Here is a 25,073-nt window from a genome sequence, read left to right as displayed (position 1 = left end):
GGATTTAGAACAGCAAAATGAAAATTTATGTCTTAGGTTTTTTGAGGTGACTAATAGTCAAGGAATTTATAGACCAACCAATTAGTTACATTTCACGGAGTATGCTTTTCTTTTCTTTTCTTTTCAGACAATTCCCACAGTAGAGAGAAAGAATATTTGAAATATACCCTACCAAGTTTGGACAGTTTCTTACACACACTGAGTAAGAAGCTGTGTCCAAATCTTTGACTGGTAGGTTATATACAGTGCAATAGGCTAATCAACAGGGGTGAGATGCCGTGGGCTCGGTGAGCCCAGACTTATTTAGCTGCACGCACGCGCGCCTCACATGCACGCACATGAATCATCAGGTCACGAATTTAGAGGGGCACCACTTCTAAAATCCATATCACACCACTGCTAATCAATTAACTGACTGAGATGGCGTTCATAAAGGGTTCATCCTACTCTGGTCCCAGCAGCGCATACATAAATCCAACCCATCTCTAAAGTTTCTTAGGTAAACAATTCATCCCTATTTTATATCTCCATGTTTTACTGGTCTTCATTTACTTAAACCAGTCTAGTGAATAACACAGGTGAGAGGGGAGATACTGTAACAGGGCAATAAAGATGATATTTTGTTTCATTATTTTCCCTTTGCAGTTGAAAGATACAATGAATACAGAATGTTCATATTGTCACTGCTGGGAGGAAACCTTGTGTAAGCCTGTGTTTCAATAAATCCAATGCAATTAATATTTAGTAAAAAGCTCTTGTAAATACGTTTTATTGGTTTAATATTTATAGAATTCACAGAGAGACTAAACCACTTTCAACTGCACTTAACTATTTTGGTAAATCCTTCACATTTTTCAATGCAACGCATTGTGAGCTTGTAGATACATTATTTTCATATTACAATGTCATAGAGAGAATAAAATAGGACATTAATTTAAAGAAAGAACAAGAAAAGGCCTTATGTGCCACAAGGCACGAAGTGGATAGGTAACAGGTAAGAACAACAACATAAATTCATAAAAGCAATTCAATATTGAGATTAAAGGTTTCTGTGCAACACAGATAATTAATTAGATTATAAATCAATCTTGTTGCTAACCCCTTATCAGAGTGAGATGGACTGCACCACTATCATATTGCTAGCCCTACGTCAGAGTGAGATGGACCGTACCACTAGCATGCGGGGGTTGAGGAGGGCCAGGTCCAAGTCATGGATGTCGGGGTAGCGTGGATAATCTTCCGTCATCTCTGCGTAGGACAGCCTGGGCTGAGTGGCGCTCTGTGTTGGGAGACACGGAGACATACACAGTAGAGATGCTTTCCAAATACACCAGACGGCGGGTTGGGACTTGAAAGTGGGCCAAGAGATTTTGTGACAAGCTCTCATACGAAAAAGTCACATCATGGGAATGCTATTCTCATGTCTTTCATAGGGTTGTCACGATTATGACATTTTACACTCAAATAATTGCGATTAACGATTTAATTGTGTTTTTGTCGTTGATAATAAAAAATGTGTTTGGCTTTTAGGCTTTGAAGTAGCACAAGGCAGATATGACACATAACCTAAATACACAAAGAAATTGCTGACATATTTGACAACTTACTACTTAAAAAACACCATTGATAGTGGAAATAGCCGATCTACAAGCTCACAACGCGTCGCATCGCGACATGTTGTGAGCTAGTAGATCTGCTATTTTCACTATTTCTGAAAATGTTTGAAAATGTATGAACATTTTTCAACATTCACGATTATGACGATTATGTCAAATAATTGCGATTATGTCAAATAATTGCGATTAGACGATTATGTAATAATTGTGACAGCCTTAGTCTTTGAGTTTTTCATTGAATTATACAGACCCCAGTGTGAATCGAGGACCAGGTGGGGATTGGCGTGGACGTTACTCCACAAATTAAGATAGTGTGAACATCGGCCCTCAGCACAAGAAAAACATTTTTGGTTATTGTTCCGCTCCATGATTGAGTCGATCCCATTCTACAGCTCAGCGACATGGACCCTCAGGATGAAGGCGGAGAAGTTACAAGATGGCTGCTATATCTGCGTGTGTGTGTGTGCGTGTCACGTGTGTGTGTATGTGTGTGTGTGTGTGTGTGTGTGTGTGTGTGTGTGTGTGACTGACCGACTGGTTCTCAGCATAGCAGACCCCTCGTATGAGCAGGTTGACCAGCTGGGAGCGCAGGATGAGGCCGTGGAAGGTGAGCGGTCTGAAGCGTTCTTCCATGGTCCAGTCCTCACTGGGGGACTGGTCTGGGTACAGGTTGGGGTAGGGCACGTGTCTGGAAAACACAATGTACCCAACTGCATTTGGTTCTTGGTTTTAATTGATTCCTGGTGGGATAATTCCACTAAAGTTCTTTTAGAGAGTTGATTATAATAAAGGATGCAGTTAGCCTAGTTCCAGACCCTGAATCGCTAGCCACACCCCTTTAATTTTTTTGTTTCGGCGATTCAGGTCTAGAATCGCTCTCAATGAGGAGGCCTGCCTCGGTTGAAAATCCAAACGGGCGAATCAGCGTCGTGAATCAGCGTCTTGTGATCAGCGTGGGTGGGGGTTTCCCAGAACTCATGTGTGTTTCCAAGTACACCAGCGCCGCCGCCGTACCGTACCGCACATCGTGTCGCGGTAAAATGCGGTAAATTGCGGTAAAATGCGATCGTATCGATCTCGCTATGAAACACCAGTAGCAGGCATGTTATGTTGTGTTTGATTACTAGTTCGTAGTGCTCCTATTCTGACTGTTTCTTTGGTTAGCAAGTAGCACTAGCAAGCAACAGGTTAGCCACTAGCCAGCCAGGCACACATAACAACACTATGTCATGTGTTGGACGGTGAACCAATCACTGAACAGTGCCTCATTTTGGCAACGCCCATCCCTGCAAACGCCGTGGGCGGAACTGACTTCAGACTGAATAATGAAGTGAAACGAAATGTCAATTCAGGCTGAGTGTCAGGCTAGGATGCAGTGACAAACAAGTGAAACTGGAAGTAAGACAATGAACAAGACAAAATTGGAACTGGAACACTATAAAATTGAAACTGAAAATGGGTTCTCTCTCCTGACTGGTCAAAATTGGCAACCAACCTGAAACTGTATTTCCCGTTTACTAGCGAACCGGAGACACAGGGTGACCCCTGTTACTGAACAAACACAGAATAAAGAGCTCTAACATTTTAACCCATTAAGACCTGAAAAATACCTGTTTTCTAAATCATGATGGTTTCCTGAAAAACGTATGTTTATTTATCTGTGGCGCTCAAAGTTTTTAATGTCAAGGACCCCTAGAATTATATGTATTTGACCGCGGACCCCCATCTCAAAATATTTCGTTCAAGGAATATTTTGTCCCAAGAAACAAAGATTTGAGCCTTGGGGACCAACGGTGCCAAAGGGTTCTACCGTGTACCTTCTGTCCAACATCTGCTGCAGCATATCCTCGCCCTCCTCGGCGGGCGGCGCTGCGGCGGGCAGCTCGTCACACACGTTCCTCAGCTCGCTGGACGGGTAGGACTTCATGGACTGGCAGCGCCTCCGCTGCTCCCCCGCCCGCGTCAACACGCTCGACTTCTGCCATGGAAAAGAAACGGTAGAGAGATGCTAAGTCAACGAGACTAGAAAAGAACGTTGTGCACATGAAAGAACGGGTATTGCCGTAAAGCCAACGGCGGTGTCTGAAATCATTCACTCCTCCACACTCTATGCATGTAAAGGACTATAGTAAGGACTGGTAAAATAAAAAATGAATAACTTTGGACACACTACTAAAATAACAATTATTTTTGTGCTAAATACATATTGTACTGAGCATATTTTCCCAAATGTATGAAATATTATATTATCATGTAGAGTAAAGGGCTTTGCACACAGACGTGTTTTTTCGCACAGAAAAAAAACGGACGATTTAATTTTCTTAAAGAAAATATGATTCTCTATGGCCTAATGCACACCGGCTCCAAATTTGCCATGCGGCAGGTGGCTACAGCAGTGCGTTTTTTTCCAGATCGAACCCAGTTCGATTTGTGTGTTTTGTCGCATGCGATAAAAACTCATTGACTCCTTTTATGATTCCTTTTCGGATCCGTAGTTTGGATTCCGCACAGCCTTGCACACCAAATCCAATGCGTTTTAATCATGCAGCAAACGGAAAGAAACGCAACGGTCCTGTGTGCAAAGCCCTTAAGACTTTGGTTGTGCTGCTCTCTCTCCTTCTGCCGGCACAAAGCATGATGGGATTTAGTGCTTGCTTAGTGGCTATTGGGTCACAGCATACTGTTCACTATGCATTGTGGCCTTACTAGTCTCTGATTAGAAAGCTAGAGTAAAAAGGACACTGCAAGTAATACATGTCCTACCATGACAGAAAACCAGGAGCATTATAGGATATTGGACTGGGTTGGTAATCACCAGGGCTAGAATGAGCTCCATCTAAACATGGGCATCTGACTCCCTCTGCTGGTGATAGTTTGCAAATACTTCACGCTCCAAAGAGACAGTATATTCAGTAACACTGGAGCCAGTGTAACCAACTCTGGCTGTAACCATCCTCATAAACGTCACACCATCTATAAGGCTATAAGACCATGTTGTCATCTCAAACCCTAACCAACTATAATCACTGTTACAAAACCGTCTTTACAATCAGCGATGCTGCAGTTAGTTTTTCATTTTCTGAACTCCTGCAACAAGGAAATGAGATTGCAGACAGGACTGCCAAATCAAGATCACAGTAACGCAACAGGATATCCTGAATACCAGAATATCCCAGGTACCTTATGTATTGTTTTCTTAGCTGAACCGGAGGAAGGGAGCACTCCGCTGTGTTCACTTGGACCGCGCGGAGGTGCAGAAAGTCGGTGGGACGAGGATTTTCGATTCTGTCACTATCAGGACATAACTTGGAAAGCACCGAGTCGGCTCAAGCGAACTTCGCAACGCTCGACACTGCGACTCGCTCGCTTTAGCTCACTCGGCGGCGTCTCACATGGATCAAGTCCACTTAAGAATCCGTCGACTACACCGAAAACAAGCACTCCCTTACAAGGTAGCGGCTGTGGAAACAATAATAGCGTACCTTAAAATATAATCTTCTGATATCAGCACTAAAAAACGTATCCTTAATACTGATAACATTTTTTATTTTATTTCCTTTATAAACATGTTCTGAAAATGCACACGGTACATCGATCTGACGAGTGGTCAGATGTACAGTAAGTGTCAACCAGCACTGCTACGGTACCTTGAAGCGGATGTTGTTGCTGATCAGGATATTGCCCTTCATGAAGTCTTTCTCGTTGAGCCGGTTCTCCGTGACCACGGGGAAGGCGTGGTAGACGGTGGTGCGCAGGATGCTCACCAGAGACTGGATCCGCGTGTGGGGGTACACGTAGGTCAGGTTGGGCTCCATGATGTCACTGGCAGTCAGTCTGGAGCGGGACGAGAGAGGACACACTCAGTGAATGAAAGAACAGCGTTGGACATGGTGTTCATTTAACACTGCAATCCATAACTCATTTTAACTCATTTGCTGCCCCCTCCATAGTTTCCACGAGTTATTCCTGTTGTTTGACACCGCCACGCCCGAGTTTCCAGAGTTGGGGCCACATTTTTTACTTCCTACACTATGTATTACATGTCAGTATATGGAGAATTTGGCAGTTCAGCCTGAAAGTGGACATTTTTTAAATGCAGCGAATGAGTTAAGCACCTAACGTTCCTATTCTGGGCATGCCATAAAAGTCAAATAATTAGGCGAATAATATCATGGACCCCCTGATTCGATTTCTTTGAAAGTAGAAAATCTACACCAGCTTGTGGATCGGCTATTTCAAAGAGCCATGATACGTATATTGGGTTAAAGTGGTTACAATTTGTGTGGGACCCCCTGGAACCCCCTCAAGGAACTCTGGGAGTCCCCAGAACCCCATTTTGAGAACCACGGAGTTACTGTGACCCATAGATCTTACTTGTCCATCTCAGCTTCTGTCTCCCACTCCAGCAGAGGAACTCCTTTCAGTACTATGTGGACGTCATAGATGCCCTTGTTGAAGAAGTCTCCTGTCCATTTGGCCACCTGAGAATTAGCATAACAACCACATTGCCCGAGTCATAGTTGTCATAGGTGTCAGGCACTGAAAATAGCAGATCTACAAGATCACAACGCAGTGCGACTCAACGCAACACATAATATGTAGCCTGGCTTCAAACCCTATACATGTAGAGCAGGGATGGGCAACTTTGATGATGGCGAGGGCCACTATATTTCCACCTTCACTCCAGAGGGCCACAATGCATATTGCTACGTCCTACTTTGTCATTCTAGTATCTCATACTAAAGAATGAGATTCAGAATTATGCTAATTCTTTTGAATTGGAATCCTGAATTATTTTTTGTTATTTCTTCATTGGAATCCTGAAATGTAACATTTTGATTTAAAGCTATACTGTGTAAGTTGCTCAACTAGTGGTCAGTAGCGGTAGAGCAAACCGCGGTCGCGTCTGCTTTTTTCGGCCGTTTTTCGCCGCGGACCGGGCCTTCAGACCACCGCGTCCGCCTCGCCTCTCCGAGACACATCCGTAGAGGTCTTCCGTGTCCCTCTACGAGCAGCGGTTGGGGAGCTACATGCTAGACTCCTAGACCAGTGTAAACACTGCAGTGTACTTCCTGAAGGGCTCGGCAGTGTATGATCTGGGCTGTGATTGGCCGGTAGGGAGACACGTGTACAGAATGATGCATATGACGTAATTTTGCCGGGAAAACCGGCACCGGTCACGGCCACCAGTGCTCAGTAGAACACAGGCTTTGGGAGCTGAAATTAACAGAGTGGGTGTTCTAAAACTTTAGCGATTTAATAATTAGGACAATTTTAAGATTTATTTTATTAAAAAAGTTACATAGTATAACTTTAATTTCAAAAACATTTAGTTATATACTCATGTTAACTTTATGAACTTAAATACAAATATGTTGGACATAAAAAAAAATGTTTTAATACTACTATAGTCATTAAGTCATTAAGTCATTAAGCTACTAATATAGACTGACAGAATTAAAGCAGCTCACGTTTGGAATTATAACAGCTGAAATCAGTAATATATTCAGTATTCCGGTATTAACCTGCGGGCCGCATTAAGTGAAGGTGGGGGCCGCATGTGGCCCCCGGGCCGCCAGTTGCCCATGTATGTAGATTGTACACATTTTTATCATATCAATTCAACTATTGTTATTGTTACATGATTCTAGCAGTGTTATAAACTGTTCTGTTTTTCAATGTGACATCAGTAGATCTCAGATTTGACACACTAATTAGTTCTCCATAGGGATGTTAACAATTAATCAACAATCAATTAATAGCTGAAAAGAATTTAAGAATTTAAGAACTTTTAAGTGGTTAAATTAACATTGAGGTTTGGGTAGGCCAATCGGTGAAGCCGACAGCTGCCATGTAAGTGTACATGTTTACAAATAAAAAGCCTTATAGCATGCAAGTGACCAAGAAATATGGCGGAGAGTAAATTTTTATCAACATACCATCAGTGTTACCATGATGGGCAGTCCATATGTGATCTCATTGGTTGACTCGATGAGGATGACAGTCAGGCTGATGGTCATCCTGACCACGCCCCCCAGGAAGGAGGCTGCTCCAATCAGAGCGAAGGTCCCAGAGTAGATGTCCAGGCCCAGTTTTCTAAACATTCGACAGAAACAGTAATGAGACAAAAACACTGTTAGTTATTGCCTTTTCCTTTAGCTGATTACAGTACATTGCTGTTGAGTTTGGCTGCTATTATAGATATTTTATGTGTTATAATTTGTTATCATTTATATCGCCTGCCTATAACTTTTTACTATCTACCTCGTGCTTTTATGCATTTTATTAATTTCCGTTTTTATTCATTGTAAAGCTCCTTGTTTTTATGCTTAAGTGAGAGGTGGTAAGGTCATGGGAATCTATGTTTTTAGGTCCCTTGGTTTCAACCTGGAGTCTCTATTTTGGTCAGTGTAGGCAAATCTTTTCGAAAACGTTCTAAAATGTAAAAGAAAATAGTTAGAACGGCTTATCTACAAGCTCGCACAACACGTGTGTCTGCTGGTGGAGCGCACAGCAGAATGTTGCGTCTCTCACAGTTATTAAGCATAGCTGTGGAATGACCAGTGCTAACAATCGTTACTTGCAGCTGAGTGGCGCTCAAAAGCCTGCGGAGCAGCGGCAGAGGCCGCCTGTGGAAGTGGGTCAGAGAGGACAAGCATCAAGTGAGAAAGTTGTCTGTGCAGCAAATTCCACCGTGAGAGAAAGTAACTGGTGCTGATTCATTTGGAAAAGCATACGGTGCATACATTCGTTTAGTTGTTGAGAGACCCTTGCAGGTCCATTTAGGACCTTTACAGGTTCATTTTTACACTTTCGGAGTTTTGGACTTTTACAGGTTCATTTTTGAGCGGTGGTCACACCGCTCCTATACGTGGCCGTGTGTGTGGGTCTGTCTGTCTGTCTGTCTGTCTGTCTGTCTGTCTGCGTGTCTGTCTGTATGTAGCCTCAAGTCTGCAGTACCTTTTCTGACCACACATATTAAGGGAGGGGCGCTGTTCTTCAGCCTCAGGCCAGGCACACTCACACTCACACTCACATTCACACACACACACGCACGCACGCACGCACGCACGCACGCACGCACGCACGCACACACACACACACACACACACACACACACACACACACACACACACACACACACACACACACACACACACACACACACACACACACACACACACACACACACACACACACACACACACACACACACACACACACACACACACACTCACGCAGCTTCCACCGCTCAGTTCACACGAGTGTCATTTTTAACCTGTGTTTTGTTTTGAGTTACATAACATTTTTTATTCAGTACATGTTTTTACAATACAACTTACTTTTAGATGTGTAATTGAGAGATTCAGGGATTATCATTATATCAGGAATGATCATCGCCTGGGTTTTCCCCACACAAAATCTAACAACCCGTTAGATGTTGTGTTCATGGATAGTCTATTAAACTCTGTATGCTGATCTATAAGCTTAAGCATGTTGTGAGCTCACACCATAATACGTCATATAATTAACTCATATGCTGCCATTTAACAATACCTTCGTACTCTTTAACTGCCATTCGTCTCCATAGACTTCCATGTAATTCATAGTGCACGGATCATGCACACCCATGCCTAGATAATGCACCACGTGTGTCCACATTGCTCACAGCTTTCAAACAAAAAAATCCGAATGGAAATCCGTTCAGGCATTCATGAGATAGCAGCCATTATGTTTTACACTGTTGTGAGCTTGGAGGTCTGCTACCTGAGTTGTATGGGGGTTGTATGGGGGTTAAACAAGCAATTTCGCGATCACTATCATGCCTACTAACGTTTTTGGGGTCCCAAAACATTTTTTGAAAAAAAATTTTTTTTGAAAAAATTTTTTTTTTTTTTCGAAATGGCGGAAATTCTCGGGTTCCTCGGGCGTGGCAGGGAGGGACATCGCGAAATTCTCGGGTTCCTCGGGTTTGGCAGGGTATGAGTTAACAGCGGAAATAGCAAATCCATAAAAACGCATTGAGAGCTTGCAGATCTACCACAGTTGGGTGATGTTAGTCTGTCATGACACGCCCAGAGGGACGCTAAGGTTCATGTGGTTGAGAAGACACTACAGTACACTTACCTCTTTGGAACAGTACAGGCACACTGTAAATCTATCTTTTATGACATTTTCAATTGTTAAAATAGCAGATCTACTGAGCTTGTAGATCGCTATTTTCAAATGGCCGAAATGTATCCACCCGTTTCCGCAAGAATTTACTGTAGAATTTTGTGTGGGACACATCCGGAGAACAGCAGACATACAAGCTCACGTCGCGTTGCACATGCAACCGTTGTGAACTAGTAGATCACACTAGGCTGCGACGCCGTAACTGCCGCACACCTTCTGCGCAATGCACGATGGGACGGGCTGAAGTGTTTAAGTATGTTTTGTAATAATAATCAATATCTACCAAGTAACTGGAGTTTGCAAATAATTGTAGTGGAGTAAAAATATAATATTTACCTCTGAGATGTAGTGGAGTAGAAGTAAAAGTATTGGAAATCGGAAATACTAAATGAAAGTAGAAATGCCTCAAAACTGTACTTAAGTACAGCACTTAAGTACAGTACTTAGTTACAGGGTTCCCACACATTTTTACCAATTAATTTCCAAAACTTTTCCAGAATATTTAACCCAATTTCCAGGACTATATAACAATAATTCAGCTCAATAACGAGTCGCTTAGTTACGCCCTATGCGCAATTCCCAAATAATCATATTTGAACTGGGGACCCCGGCACCCTGACGAGCACTAAGAGTTGAGGAATTTTGTATAACACGGTTTTATTGTGAAAATAGCCGATCTACATGCTCACAACGCCTCGCAACAGATCTGCTATTTTCACAATTTCTGCTTCTAATATTTGACAATTTGGCCAATGTTTAATTTGTCGTTTCAGAGGTATTAACAAAATCAATAACCAAAGACAATGCATAGCTATTTTTTCCAGGACCTTCCCTTGATCAATTCCAAAACTTTTCCAGTACTGGAAAAATATTTTTCTAATTTCAAAATATTTCCAGGAATTTCATGACCGTGGGAAACCTGTAGTTACTTTACACCACTGGTAACAACTGGTACATGTAAAGAAGAGTTGAGCATTGGGAGAACACTGCTCTTACATTTTGAGGAGGTTGGCTACCAGGCGTCCGAAGGCAGCACCGCAGAGCAGCGCGGGGACAAAGAGGCCGCTGGGTACCGACGTGCCGTAGGTCCAGCAGGCCAACAGGAAGTACAGCACGAAGAATATGGTCAGAGTCACCGGACTGAACGTACCTACAGGACATGGAAGAGTAATGGGGTTGCACAAGCTTTAGGGAACTCGTCATGAACGTTTTTTAATATTCTCATCATACGGTTCTGCAAGCGTTAATGATGTTTTACATCCAAATCCACATGCATGGATTTGTTCAAAGCTTTTTCTGCGTATAAGAAATGGCAAAGTGATACTTTCAAATCATGTAGGTCCGGGGACCCCCAGGGGTCCTTGAAGGGGTTCCAGGGGGTTCCTATCAAAATGTGTTGATATAGCCTCAAAATCTGTTTAACCACTTGTCTTAAGCACCATTTTATACTTCATTCAAAAATAGTCTCGCTTTTGAAAACATCTTGAAGAATTATAATAAGACCACAAATCTTATTTTTTGGGGGTCCCTGGCACAAAATTGTTTCAACAGAGAGTCTGCAGCCAATAGATATATTTGGATGTCCTTGACAGGAAAAGTGTTGACAGAAGACATACATTGCTTGCTATTTGGTCTTGCTCCAAAGGGGAAATTACAACTCTCAATATAATGACTCTCTGATGCATTGCAATCCCATGTTTCTCTGATCCATCTCACCTTGCTGGTGGAAGAGCTGGTAAATGGCTGCCTCCTGGGGGTTGAAGAACAGCGTGGCCATGTCATTGTACGTCTGGTTGGAGCAGAAGAACTGTCGGGTGGTGGCGTTTATCTCCTCACTGCCACGCACCTGAAAACAACACACACAATATACGGTACCTTCAATAGGTTACGGACAGTGTACGTAACCATTTGTATGTAATCATTTGGTTGACATTCATTCAAAATGTGATACTGCATACAAAATACAGTTAGTGACTTTCGGAGTTAAATGTAGACCTTAATTTACTGTGGGGTAGTGTTTCTCAGCTATGGTGAAAAGGTTTGGAAACCCCTGTATTGGGATGAATTTGTCACAATAAGAACGGAGCCCTCCTGTGCTTTCTATAACCACAGTTTGAGAACCGCTGTAGTAGAGCAGTGGTTCTCAACCTGTGGGTCGGGACCCCCAGGGGGATCCCAAAATGATTTGGGGATATACATATACATGGATATACATGCTCTCAACGCCTAATTATTTGGGGATATACATGCTCACAACGCCTCGTGATGCGAGGCGTTGTGAGCATGTAGATCTGCTATTCTCAAAATAGAACCGTGTTATACAAAATGTAATGCCTCAATTCTTAGTGCTCGTCAGGGTGAGGGGGGTCCCCAGTTAAAATATGATTATTTTGGGGGTCGCGGCCTGAAAAGGTTGAGAACCACTGTAGTAGAGAAAGGGGTGGTACCTGCAATGTGGCGTTGTGTGGGGTGGCGGTGGGCAGATCGCGACATTCACCCAACGTCATGGACGACACAAATATCACCACCGTTGTCACCATGGTAACCAACAGGCTTTCCAAAACTCTGGAAAATAAAAGCATGGTACTGTATTATACATAGAAAGTAAAATTAAGGCCACAACAAAAAATTGTAGATTCTGCATGTCTAGTGATGAAAACCGATGCATTTGATCGGGCGATATAGGGTATTGTCCCCACATCCCCACATGAGAACAACAGGATTTCGTTTCAACTTGGAGAAGTTTTCCTTTAACAAAAATAAAGAACTACATTCATATATAGTAATAAATACAAATGTTATATTTGTATTTCTAAAGACACTTGACAACATAAAACTTCATAATTATTACTTAATTGCTAGTGTCATTTTAACAGAACTGTGTAATCTCTGAGATGCCACTGATTATTAAAAGAGAAGATAGATGATAACATCACACCACGTAAAACGTTTATGGAAACAGGATGAACAAATCTTTGACACTCAAATACTATTAAGCCTGATTTATAACTTTGTTGTATGGCAGAGCTCACACATGAACTTGTAGGTGGTCTGTTTTTAGCGTGCGACACCGGTGTACAACCAAGTGTAAATCGGGCTTTAGCAAGGAGAGATATGTGCATGTGTGTGCATCTAATGCCTGATTTATGTGTTCACAACTTATCAAGCTGAGTTGGCTATCCCTATTTTGCTGCGCGACCCTCCCATGCTACCAAGTAAAACACCCTTAGTTACCTGATGAACTTGGCTTTAGGGTGGATGTGCCTCATGCGATACTTGGAGAGTCTCCTGTTGATGCAGTTGAAGAACGCTCCCAGCAGGCCTCCCACCACACCCATTAACACAAAGAAAGCAAGGTCCACTACCGTCCACAGGTGGCAGTTCTTATCCCCTTCTGTACACTAGGAATGGACAATGGAATTGGCAAATAAGGAGAATATCTATATTTTACTTTTTTGTTTTGTTTGCAAATGTCTACAAAAGTCAAAGAAAACCAAGTGAGTAAATGCATTACAACATGGAAGGATTGGCAAATGGCAAGTGAATGAAACAAGAATAAAAAGTAATAAATTGGATGACATCATCTTTGACATCTTATGACTTGTGACATGACTTAGGGAAGACGTTCCTAACAGATATTGTATAATGCTCTAACAGATATTGTATAATGCTGCTGTAATTTGTAACATGCTGCTATTTGGATAAGAACGATTGCTAAATGCCTAAATTACATGGCCAAAGCTGAGAATAGACAATGACGTGATGGTTGTAGTATGGTCCAAAGTTTAAGCTACAAGCTTAGGTTTTAGTTGACACAGAGCCGTAAACTCACGTACACCAGTAAGACTCCCTAATCGGGAGATAAGCGACCGTCAGGTCGCATACACAAACTTTAGAAGGCAATGGTAGCCGACCAGGAGGGAATATGGGAAATGGGACAGATCCATGTTGATGACTTTAGAGATACTGTGTACCGCATTGCATGATTTTAGGGCAAAATCTGTAGGAGCAGTGTCCAAAAATGTGTTTTGGAAGAATCGGCCTTGACTAGAAGAGGGCCATGTGAGAAATGAGGTGTGGAGGTTGTGGTTTGCCAGCCAAGGAGTGTGTGTGCAAAGTTCGGCATGGATAGGGGTAACGGTGGCGGAGATATGAGTAGGGCAAAAATGTGACTTGACGGACAGACTGACTGACAGACTGATGGACAGACTGACAGCCGGTGTAGGTTTTGATAGTAACACACATAAATAGCATAACAGTAAAAACGTACCTTAAACTCTCCAAAGTTGAGCAGACCAGGCAGCTGGAAGGACCCCCACTTGTTGTAGTAGATACCGGAGCGGAAGAAATTGAGGGTGAATGTGGCGGACATTGAACAGAAGAGCTGGGGAAGAGAAACACCACCGATTGGGACTATATACAGAACAATCTGCTTTAAACTAGAGAAAAAAGAAAAGCACTTAAATGCATGACATCCATATACAGTTTCACAAATTTCTCCATAATGTCCAACAGAGGGAGAAGCCCCAGACATTCTACATCACATGAATCTCGGCTTTGGTCCTGCATAATGAAATACAACATAAAAAGGCCAACAACACACAACTTTTATCTTTGGATGTGATCCCGGTTTCTCTCCATTGCACTATACAAATGTGTAAAAGACCAGCACACCTCATTCACGAAACATGCCTATTATGATAAGATTTTTCTTAAATTGTGATGCTTACCACCTTGATTAACAGTTTTACTGCCAGATGTTATTATTTATTTATTGGGTCTTGTGCCAGCAAAAGCAGCTTACCTTTGCGAGGTTATAGACAAAGATCTTTTTTTTTTCTTTCCTCACTTTGGTCATACTAGCAGTAGAGGGCAGCCTCATGCAAGAATTAATGTGAAATGGCCGCAGTAGGCTCCCATCCGTCCAGGCCACTAAATCGCTACAGAGCAATAGACCCAGAGAAAATAACAAGGAAGCGTTTTGTTACTCCATTGATGCTAACGTCCAGTGGGTTTTTGAGAGCACTTTTACGGGAGATGTGTTAACGGTACACACCCGCGCGACCCCTCATCAGTTTACAGACATCAAAACAAGGTACAAAAGAACGAGCCAAAGAACGTACAATTGGCATCGCGCCGCCGTGAAAAATGGGGCGAACGGGAACGTCCAAAGCGGTAAAAGAGTTAACGTAAACCACTTTTATTATTTACTGGATGTTACAACAATGAATCGCTTAATCCGCAAAATGTACAGAATAAACTGTACATAATACATAGGAAACAATAATCAATGTATATCTTTTGATAGTGGGGACCTGTTCAAATTACACAATATTGAACAACTGCATAGCCTGTTTCTCAACCAAAATGTACACAGAAACTATGTTGTCAGTAAACAACAAGAGAGCTACTAGAGTTACAAATAGATAAACACAGATTTTACAGTGTATGCATGCTACAGAATGACAGCCGATTACACTAGTACTAGTACAGTACTTGTAGCATTGGTTTGGGGACATTGTGAATTTAAAGGGTGACATACATACCACTTTCCAGGTGAGGGCCTGGTTCCAGAATGAGGAGCCCTCCTCCAGGCTGAACAGAGTGCCTCCTATGGGAGCCCCGAAGGCAGCCGCCACCCCAGCAGCAGCCCCGGCTGACACAAAGTCACGCTTGTCCCTGGAGAACAGATCGAATGAGGGGCATTAGGTACAGTAAAAGGCACTTTCTCTAGGGCCAATGATAGAGGTGTGCTTGTGTGTGTGTGTGTGTGTGTGTGTGTGTGTGTGTGTGTGTGTGTGTGTGTGTGTGTGTGTGTGTGTGTGAGAGAGAGAGAGAGAGAGAGGTAGCCACACCTGTCACTGCGGAAGTAGGGAAAGTCAAATTTGATCTTCTTAAAAGTGATGCTCTGAAACTGAGTGAGATAGTGACATCTGGTCAGTGGGTGCACTTTAAACAAACATCAGATATGTTATCATGCTAGGTTTTTTAGTTAAATAAAGAAATTAAAATGTGGAACCTAAGTTATACAGTACAATACAATTCCCTGTGTATCTGGGCTATTGTGTACTGTACTATACTGTCCAGAATGTGTTGTCCAGTATACTATGAGTATGTGACTATGTGTATATAGTCTGTACCTGGGGGAGACCAGCTCCCACGATGGCCCCACCATGGATCATTGGGCCCTCCTTCCCGACAAACATACCTGGCAAATCACATTGAGTCAGAAGCACAGTCATCACTGTCAGTGATTCATCACAAGTACAAGAAATGACCGGGTGGGTCACACCATCTGTTTCTTTGTCAATGCCACGATCAGTGTCCTGGCAATGGCTGTCTTGCTCCGCTGCTCTATACCGCCTGGTTTATTGCAACCGTCAGGTCGCAGTTACTATCAAAACCTCCACCGGCTGTCTGTCTGTCCGTCACAAGTCACGTCACACTTTTGCCCTACTCATATCTCCGCCCCGTTGACCCTATCCATGCCAAACTCATTTCTCACATCACACAGCACCACCATGAGGCAGATTCTTGCAAAACACATTTTTGGACACTGCTCCAACAGATTTTGCCCTAAAATCACACAAAGCGGTACACAGTATCTCTAAAGTCATTTCAACAACATGGATCTGTCCCATTTCCCATATTCCCTCCTGATTGGCTACCATTGCCTTCTAAAGTTTGTGTATGTGACCTGACGGTCGCTTATCTCCCAATTAGGGAGTCTTACTGGTTATTATTCTATGATGTTTTGTGTGGTGCCTGCCGCTCCAACATTTGACGCCGGTGTGCGTTTGTATGAGCATGGATGTGTTTGTCTATGTGAGCACGACAACGCTAGCTGCAGCCACCCAGTGGTGCTGTTGAGCAGCCTGCAGCGCTCATTCGCACTCGGTGTGATTTTTAGTCAGTAAGTCATGTTGACCCAATGTACTAGATAATGCAATGGTTCCCAATCCACAATGTTCTTAGACACTGAACCCACTCACTGAAACCACTGGTTAAGAACATAGTATTTATGTAAGGAGTAGCATTTTCAAATCACAGCAAGGGATGACTGGCAAGAAAATGAGTGGTGGATCACATGCCTCCAGACACAGCGAACAGGACCCCGATGGTCTTGCAGAGGAAGGTACGTAGCCGCACGATGCCGGGAATCTTCACCCCGTTCAGGTAGCTTTTGATCTCTGGGATTCCAGAGCCTGCAGCGACTGGCTGGAGAGAGAAAAGGAAAAGCGTGTACAAATAAACCTGAAACCAGATAAGAGTCGGCTTTTGTTCTTCAGACAGCTTGAAACATTCTGTGAGCAGAATTCTCACATGATCTAGTATAACAGATTGACATGGCAGCTTGGACAGACAGACAAACACACATAAGTAGTGCATTGTCATTAAGATATTATAAAGATTATATGCCTGGCTTTTTTTCTTTTCCCTTTATTGATAGTGAACAGTAGTCTGACGGGAAACGGGGAGATCGGGACACTCGGGAGTCGAACCCACGACAGGCTGGTGCCTGGACCGCTACACTGCCACCCAGGCCAGATTATATGCTTGGCTTTGATCAGGTCCAATATGTGGTTCTCCAAATAAAGGGGAAGAGAGATGCAATGTGTTTTCTAGATTGCAGCCTGTGACCTAAAATTAGTTTGATAGCCCTAGTTGAATGTGATATGTAAAGAGTGTTGATGATGTCAGTCCCATGCTTAAGGCTAGAATTGTTGTGATGAATAATCAATGCAGCAAATTCCATCAGCCATTGCTGTGAAGTGATGAAAGTATCTGAACCTTCTTAGTATGAATCTAGCAAAACTGGTTCTAAAAAAGACATGGTTGCAGAGCCTGTTGTAAACCCTAAATAACAGAGGTGATAGTGAATGCACAGTTCCACTCTAGCCCAGGTGCTGGTTTTATTGCTTCAACGTTTCGATCAGACTGGATCTTCGGCAGGAATATTACGTATCATAATAAAAAATGTTGGACTATTTTCTTCTTGTAAACCCTAAATCAGGGGTTCCCAAACGTTTTTGGATCGGGGCACCCCTATAAATATTTTTTTTCATCCGAGGCACCCCTACATTATTATATTCCTAATTTTCACTCCCATCACCTTATATGTATAGTATATTTTAGCGATTATGTTGCGAGGAAAGCGTGCGGCACCCCAGGGTGCCCCGTCACCCACTTTGAAAACCCCTGCCCTAAATAACTCCTGGAGTTCAAAAAGTCTCAACAGATGGGGTTCATGTCCAATGAACTCTTTTCTTCATGGTATGTGTCTGCAGGAGGTTGGTTGAGTGTGTATGGAGATAATCTCACAAACTGCCATTAATCGGGGGATATCTTAAAAAGTCCTGGAATAAATTCCTTACCAAAACATTTCTTCACCAATGTGTTTGTAAAGGTGTCTAGTAACACATCTCACAAAGACTGAAATTCAGTTTCCCTAGGAAAATCTTTGACAGCTAGGGTAATTCTGGGTCTCATTCACTCACTATACACTATACTATAGGCCAGGGGAAAAAAATCACTCCCAAAAAATATGCTTTAAGTGGGATGTGAGGCATCTAACTGGGTGTTTTTAATTATTCTGAATCCATTACAAGCATTTGTTTTGCACAAAAAAACATTCATTGGGCTAAAAACAGACCATAAAATGATGGTTTAGTGATGAGTCATCACTTTTCACAGTAGTATGGGGGTCCATTTCTAGCCCAAGGAATGTTTTGGTGCAAAACAAATGCTTGCAATGGATTCAGAATAATTAAAACACCTAGTTAAGACCCCTCACATCCCACTTAAAGCATATTTTTTGGGAGTGATTTTTTCCCCTATATCATAGTGTATAGTGAGTGAATGAGACCCAGAATTACCCTAGCTGTCAAAGATTTTCCTAGGGAAACTGAATTTCAGTCTTTGTGAGATGTGTTACTAGACACCTTTACAAACACATTGGTGAAGATTTTTTTTGGTAAGGAATTTATTCCAGGATTTGACACTATTTCTAAAGATATCCCCTGATTACATGATTCGATTTTTATATTAGTGTCCACTAACAAAGTGATAATTAATCAGTATAAGAATTTGTATAAAATGTAGGAAGGCACCAAGGGAGGACTTCCATCTCTACAATCTTTTAGGAAATGTTGGTGCCACTTATTATAAAGTAATTATTAGTGTGTAATTTCACATTACAGAATGTATTTATTTGATTTAGTTACGTTTTATAACAAGACAGCCTTACCTCTATGAGGACGAGCATACTGGCTATGAAGACGAACAGCATGTTGAAGGCCAGCAGCTCCAGGAGAGACAGAGCAAGGCATCCCTTCTCACTACACTCCTGTACAGCTAGGACATTCTGGATAAGGTAGAACAACTCCCAACATAGTTTACTTCTCACTACACTCCTGTAAAGCTAGGACATTCTGGATAAAGTAGAATATAATAATAATAACAACCCTTCTCACTACACTCCTGTACAGCTAGGACATTCTGGATAAGGTAGAACAACTCCCAACATAGTTTACTTCTCACTACACTCCTGTAAAGCTAGGACATTCTGGATAAGGTAGAATATAATAATAATAACAACCCTTCTCACTACACTCCTGTACAGCTAGGACATTCGAGGTAAGGTAGAACAACTCCCAACATAGTTTACTACAGCCTGTTAATATAGAGGGGCAATATGGTGCGTGGAGTGGGTAAATGCACATTTTCAATGTTTGTTCATTTCCTGACTGAGTTCATATTCATAATACAATATACCTGTACTTTGTCTTCATGTTGATGATGTTTTCATGAGACTACTTGTGTATTGTACACAACAATGGGATTATTGAGAAGGTGAGCTCAGTTTCATATATTCTGAAGCAGTCAAAAAGGATACAGTTTCCAACCACTGCAAATTTGACATGGGTGAAGAGATGTACGAAGAAGTCCACAAACAAGCCCACCTGAACAAATAAACATAATTTTTCCTATTAAATGCACTGGGAAACGTTTTATTATACTGTATGATAATGCCTGATTTATACAGTCAGAGTTTCCGTGTTGTGTTGCACACTGAAAATAGCTTATCTAGCTGTATACACAGTGAGCTTGTAGATCTGCTATTTTCAGTACACGACTGGCATCTGTCATAAGGAGGCACTGGACCAAGTTTGGTAACACCAGACTTTATTCAGCGAAACAAATTTCAGGTGGCATGATTGAACATTACGTACCAGACCGACGGTGACTCCAATAGCAAACACCAGGATCCACCGTATCGCTTCATACTTTTGGGCTTTCTATTGGCAGCCAAGAAAAGGGAAATGATTATTACTCAATGCATTTCCTCTGCATAGTCACCCAATCCACAGCAGGAATATTGCTAAGGACCAGTGTGAGTGTGAGGTCAAACGGATGAGCGGTTGGTTCTCTCTGAATGGCCACGCCCTGAACGGGCATGCCCCCCGACACACGATGCAAAGCACAATACCCGGGATCCAAGCAATCGCCCCTTTCCGAATAGGCAAACCCCAAGCGGCCACTAGGGCTGTCACAATTATTACATAATCGTCTAATCGTGATTATTTGACATTATCGCAATTATTTTGTCATAATCGTCATAATCGTGAATGTTGAAAAATGTCTGAAATAGTGGAAATAGCAGATCTACAAGCTCACAACGCGTCGCATCGCGACGCGTTGTGAGCTTGTAGATCGGCTATTTCCACTATCAAAGTTATTTTTTAAGTAGTAAGTTGTCAAATATGTCAGTAATTTCTTTGTATATTTAGGTTATGTGTCATATCTACCATGTACAACTTCAAAGCCTAAAAGCCAAACAGAAATGTAATTATCAACGACAAATACACAATTAAATCGTTAATCGCCAATTATTTGAGTGACAATTAATCGTCTTGTAAAATGTCATATCGTGACAGCCCTAGCGGCCACTGCACTGGCTCAAAACAATGACAGATGTTGCAATAAATGTAATGACTGAAAGGACCTACCTTATTGTTCATTCCCTCCAGGACCTCCGCAAATGGTTCATTGATGCAGCGGTCATAGTCGAGACTCTGTCAACCAAAATAAATAAAAAGGTTGTGTACAAGAAACTTGACAAAGATTTCCAGTGCCAACTTGCTGATTGACCCATATGTACAGTATCTGCCTGGTGCAGTATGAAGTGTCACAACAGGGTTCCTGCTCTATCTGCAATTGTCTCATCTGTTCCCATGAGCATAATTTAGCCACCTGGGTTTGAACCGAGGTCTCCTACCTACATAAGAAACCAAAAATTTGCCTCTCATCCAAATAAAATCACCCTTTGCGCAAAGGAGACCTTATGCTTGTGGTCTTCAGGCAGGGCTACTCTTACATTTAGAAAAGCACTGCTCGCTCTGCGGTGTCTCCCGTGGCTCAAGGTCGCCTGAGACGGCGCGCCTCCGTCACGGTCAATAAATATACTTTATATGGCGGAGCTACTGAATCCCGCCGGTAGGTCATTTATTTGTCTCCCAATCAATGGTGTGATTAACCTACCCTTTAGCTCTGTATCTCAGCTACTGCACCATTCAAAGGTCTGAAAATACATGATAAATTCCCATTCAGTGCGTTGATATCAGAATGCTCTCACCTCATAATCTTTCCTTGGCAGAATCTCCTCTGGCTCATCATGGGTCTCTGCGAGTATTGCCTGCAAGAGGAGAATGTATGCGTTGACAGGTACAGTACAACAAGAAATACAGGAATACAGTTTACGGGAAACTAGAAATGAAACCAGGAAACAATGTGCAGGCAGCATTGCCAATTCAAACTGTTGAAAATGACAGAATATTGATCATCATCACAGACTGCTAAGCCAATTTATTGTTTACTGAAGGAATTTTAACCCAAAGCAAACCCACCCCCACATCAGAGCCCCTACATCCCCCAAGAGACCAGACCATCTGCCATCAGCATCATTATTTTTCCCAGTCTACAGTATGTGTCCTGGTGATGCATTATTAAAACAGCATGGCTTTCAAATATAGGGGTGCAAAACTGCTTAAAATGTTGAAATGTAAGGTAGTGAAATAACTTTATTATGGCCTCTGGGTACTGATTTGTCCATAATATCTGTGACCTGAATGAGCAACGCATGCAGGACATTGGACTTTGTTAGGTCAAGCTGCACACACAGAGAGCTAGTTATAGCGACCACTATCCAACCAAAGCAAGCAAAACAAACCGTGAGGAGAGCTTATCAGAACCATGTCTGCACTATTCCATCCATCATTCAAATTGACACTAATACAGTTTTAAGCACAGTGGCATTACAGTGAGAGGGATACAACATAACAACAACAGGGTGGACCCAGCAGCCTGAAAGCAGATGACAAGCACACAACTTAACAACTTTCCCCAAGATTTTCCAGCGCATGTTAATTTAATGTGGGTCTATGCCTATGGTGTCTCACATTGGGTTGTTTTTCTTACCAGTTCTTCGGGTGTGCGGCTCTCTTCCTCATTGCAGCAGCAGCGCTGACAACAAAAAGTGTTCCCACAACACGCCATCTTCACTCACTGTAGCCTCAGCATCATCTCTCCTCTTCCCGCAACCGCGTCACGTGACCAGACGCCGACGACGCGCAGCTTCAAGCGCGTCAGCCCTGCGTTGTAAAATCATTGCGTACAAGGTACTACAACCTCACAGTCCTTTCTGTTTCCTAAACAGTGGTTCGCGAGCACGACTCGACTTAAAATCGAAATTTATTTTCCTACAAAAAAAATAATATTTATATTTAAAAAAAATCCCTTCCCCCAAAAATCTTTTTACTTTTTGAAATTTAGATTTTTTATTTTATTTTTTGTGTTATACATTTTCAAAAAAAGACACAAGCACATCTAAGAAATTCCATAAATAGAATATAATAATACCGGACAATTAAGAAGTATACATTCTGCATAATGTGTACTTTTACTTTTAGTACTTTTTTAAGTACATTTTGATGCCAATACTTTTCTACTTTTACTCAAGTACATTTTTAATTCCTTTTACTTAACAACTTTAACAACTTTTAATTGTTGTTACAGAGTATTACAATATTGATAATATATAGTAACATTTGAGTACTCCAACGCGGCGTCCGTCCGTGCCGTGCCGTGCATGCTGCAGCAGCAGACTCAACAACTCGAACAACTGGTTGGGAACGTGACATTGTTGACAACAAATCAGCCAATCACAGCGGGCCCGTATCTCCACTGCGGTCACGCCATCTACTCTTCAGGAAAAGCTGGTCGCGCTATCCTCACTTCAAAATATGTTGCGCTTCTACACGGCTGTTTACGGTTTGACAAGGGGATGGCGCGTTCAAGGCGAGCTGGTAAATTAGAATTTCTAGACTTTCGAGACCAAGGGTGTATAAAATATGGAACTACATAGTATTCAATTAACAGATGCTTTAAATTAGACCCCCCCCCCCCCACGTAGTGATGTCAGTAGCTCATATACTGAATGAATATGATGCATAGTAGTGATGTCTGTAGCTCATACTGAATGAATATGATGTATAGAATAGTGATGTCTGTAGCTCATACACTGAATGAATATGATGTATAGAGTAGTGATGTCTGTAGCTCATATACTGAATGAATATGATGTATAGAGTAGTGATGTCTGTAGCTCATACACTGAATGAATATGATGTATAGAGTAGTGATGTCTGTAGCTCATATACTGAATGAATATGATGCATAGAGTAGTGATGTCTGTAGCTCATATACTGAATGAATATGATGGCATAGAGTAGTGATGTCTGTAGCTCATATACTGAATGAATATGATGCATAGAGTAGTGATGTCTGTAGCTCATATACTGAATGAATATGATGCATAGAGTAGTGATGTCTGTAGCTCATATACTGAATGAATATGATGGCATAAAGTAGTGATGTCTGTAGCTCATATACTGAATGAATATGATGTATATAGTAGTGATGTCTGTAGCTCATATACTGAATGAATATGATGTATAGAGTAGTGATGTCTGTAGCTCATATACTGAATGAATATGATGTATAGAGTAGTGGTGTCTGTAGCTCATATACTGAATGAATATGATGTATAGTGATGTCTGTAGCTCATATACTGAATGAATATGATGTGCAGAGTACTGATGTCTGTAGCTCATATACAGAATGAATATGATGTATAGTGATGTCTGTAGCTCATATATCTTGAGTGGGACTTGGAATCACAATGTCTGGCTTTTGTGGGGCCTTCGCAGCTCCACTCGCATCCGACCAAGGGACCTCCGCCTCGGACTACAGAGTGGCAGACCCTTCACCCGGGGACCACCTCCAGGGACCCCTGGCGATATACCAGCGCCCCTGGGGATATAGAGACTGAGAACCGGGTGGCGAGGGGCCGACGCCGCTCCTTCTCGCATCCGACCGAGGTGCCTCGGCCGAGGGACCAACCGGGGACCCCCTGGAGCTCCGGGGACCCCCTCGCGCCGCGCCGATTTTTGGACCTCCAATGTTAACTATGATCGGACACATTTTTTTTGAGAAATTCGGGACTTTGACTTCGTAGACCCCCTCGCTATACAGCTAAAAGTATAAAATCTGATAAAAATTAAGAAGATTTGTTACCATAAAACAACTATGTCACCTTGTTCATTATGTTCCTAAGTACCTCTAAAAAATATTCCCAACCTGTTTTACTGTGCCAATAATTTATAATAAATTCTACAAATATTACCATAAACCTTCGCTATACAGCTAAAAGTATAAAATCTGATAAAAATTAAGATTTGTTACCATAAAACAACTATGTCACCTTGTTCATGATGTTTCTAAGTACCTCTAAAATATTCCCAACCTGTTTTACTGTGCCAATAATTTATAATAAATTCTACAAATATTACCATAAACCTTCGCTATACAGCTAAAAGTATAAAATCTGATAAAAATTAAGAAGATTTGTTACCATAAAACAACTATGTCACCATGTTCATGATGTTCCTAAGTACCTCTAAAAAATATTCCCAAACTGTTTTACTGTGCCAATAATTTATAATAAATTCTACAAATATTACCATAAACCTTTGCTATACAGCAAAAACTATAAAAACTGATAAAAATTAAGAAGATTTGTTACCATAAAACAACTATGTCACCTTGTTCATGATGTTCCTAAGTACCTCTAAAAAATATTCCCAACCTTTTTTACTGTGCCAATAATTTATAATAAATTCTACAAATATTACCATAAACCTTCGCTATACAGCTAAAAGTATA

General features: G+C 41.8%; 1 protein-coding gene across 2 annotated transcripts in view; it reads right to left on the bottom strand.

Annotated features, from left to right (window-relative positions):
* The window catches only part of clcn6 (chloride channel 6), a 28,405-nt gene extending 6,027 nt beyond the window's left edge, over window positions 1-22,378 (bottom strand). For both annotated transcript variants that reach the window (XR_013962351.1, XM_080733773.1), the window contains exons 1-21: window positions 22,269-22,378; window positions 21,427-21,486; window positions 20,801-20,866; window positions 20,024-20,089; window positions 19,687-19,753; window positions 19,039-19,145; window positions 16,883-17,009; window positions 15,932-15,999; window positions 15,647-15,705; window positions 15,338-15,470; window positions 14,062-14,175; window positions 13,026-13,192; window positions 12,239-12,356; window positions 11,508-11,637; window positions 10,788-10,941; window positions 7,556-7,712; window positions 5,991-6,097; window positions 5,264-5,450; window positions 3,434-3,594; window positions 2,148-2,304; window positions 1,172-1,279 (exon numbers count right to left, since the gene is read on the bottom strand). Coding sequence is in view for 1 of the 2 variants with exons in the window: in XM_080733773.1 (XP_080589899.1) it covers window positions 1,172-1,279; window positions 2,148-2,304; window positions 3,434-3,594; window positions 5,264-5,450; window positions 5,991-6,097; window positions 7,556-7,712; window positions 10,788-10,941; window positions 11,508-11,637; window positions 12,239-12,356; window positions 13,026-13,192; window positions 14,062-14,175; window positions 15,338-15,470; window positions 15,647-15,705; window positions 15,932-15,999; window positions 16,883-17,009; window positions 19,039-19,145; window positions 19,687-19,753; window positions 20,024-20,089; window positions 20,801-20,866; window positions 21,427-21,486; window positions 22,269-22,346 (2,391 nt within the window). In the remaining variant the exon portion in view is untranslated. The remainder of the gene's footprint in view (window positions 1-1,171; window positions 1,280-2,147; window positions 2,305-3,433; window positions 3,595-5,263; window positions 5,451-5,990; window positions 6,098-7,555; window positions 7,713-10,787; window positions 10,942-11,507; window positions 11,638-12,238; window positions 12,357-13,025; window positions 13,193-14,061; window positions 14,176-15,337; window positions 15,471-15,646; window positions 15,706-15,931; window positions 16,000-16,882; window positions 17,010-19,038; window positions 19,146-19,686; window positions 19,754-20,023; window positions 20,090-20,800; window positions 20,867-21,426; window positions 21,487-22,268) is intronic.
* Between the last annotated feature and the right edge of the window lie 2,695 nt (window positions 22,379-25,073).

Source organism: Nannobrachium achirus (assembly GCF_963921795.1).
Source record: "Nannobrachium achirus genome assembly, chromosome: 9".
Taxonomy (NCBI): domain Eukaryota; kingdom Metazoa; phylum Chordata; class Actinopteri; order Myctophiformes; family Myctophidae; genus Nannobrachium; species Nannobrachium achirus.
Note: the sequence above shows the minus strand (reverse complement) of the source record. Positions and strands in the feature narration are given on the sequence as shown.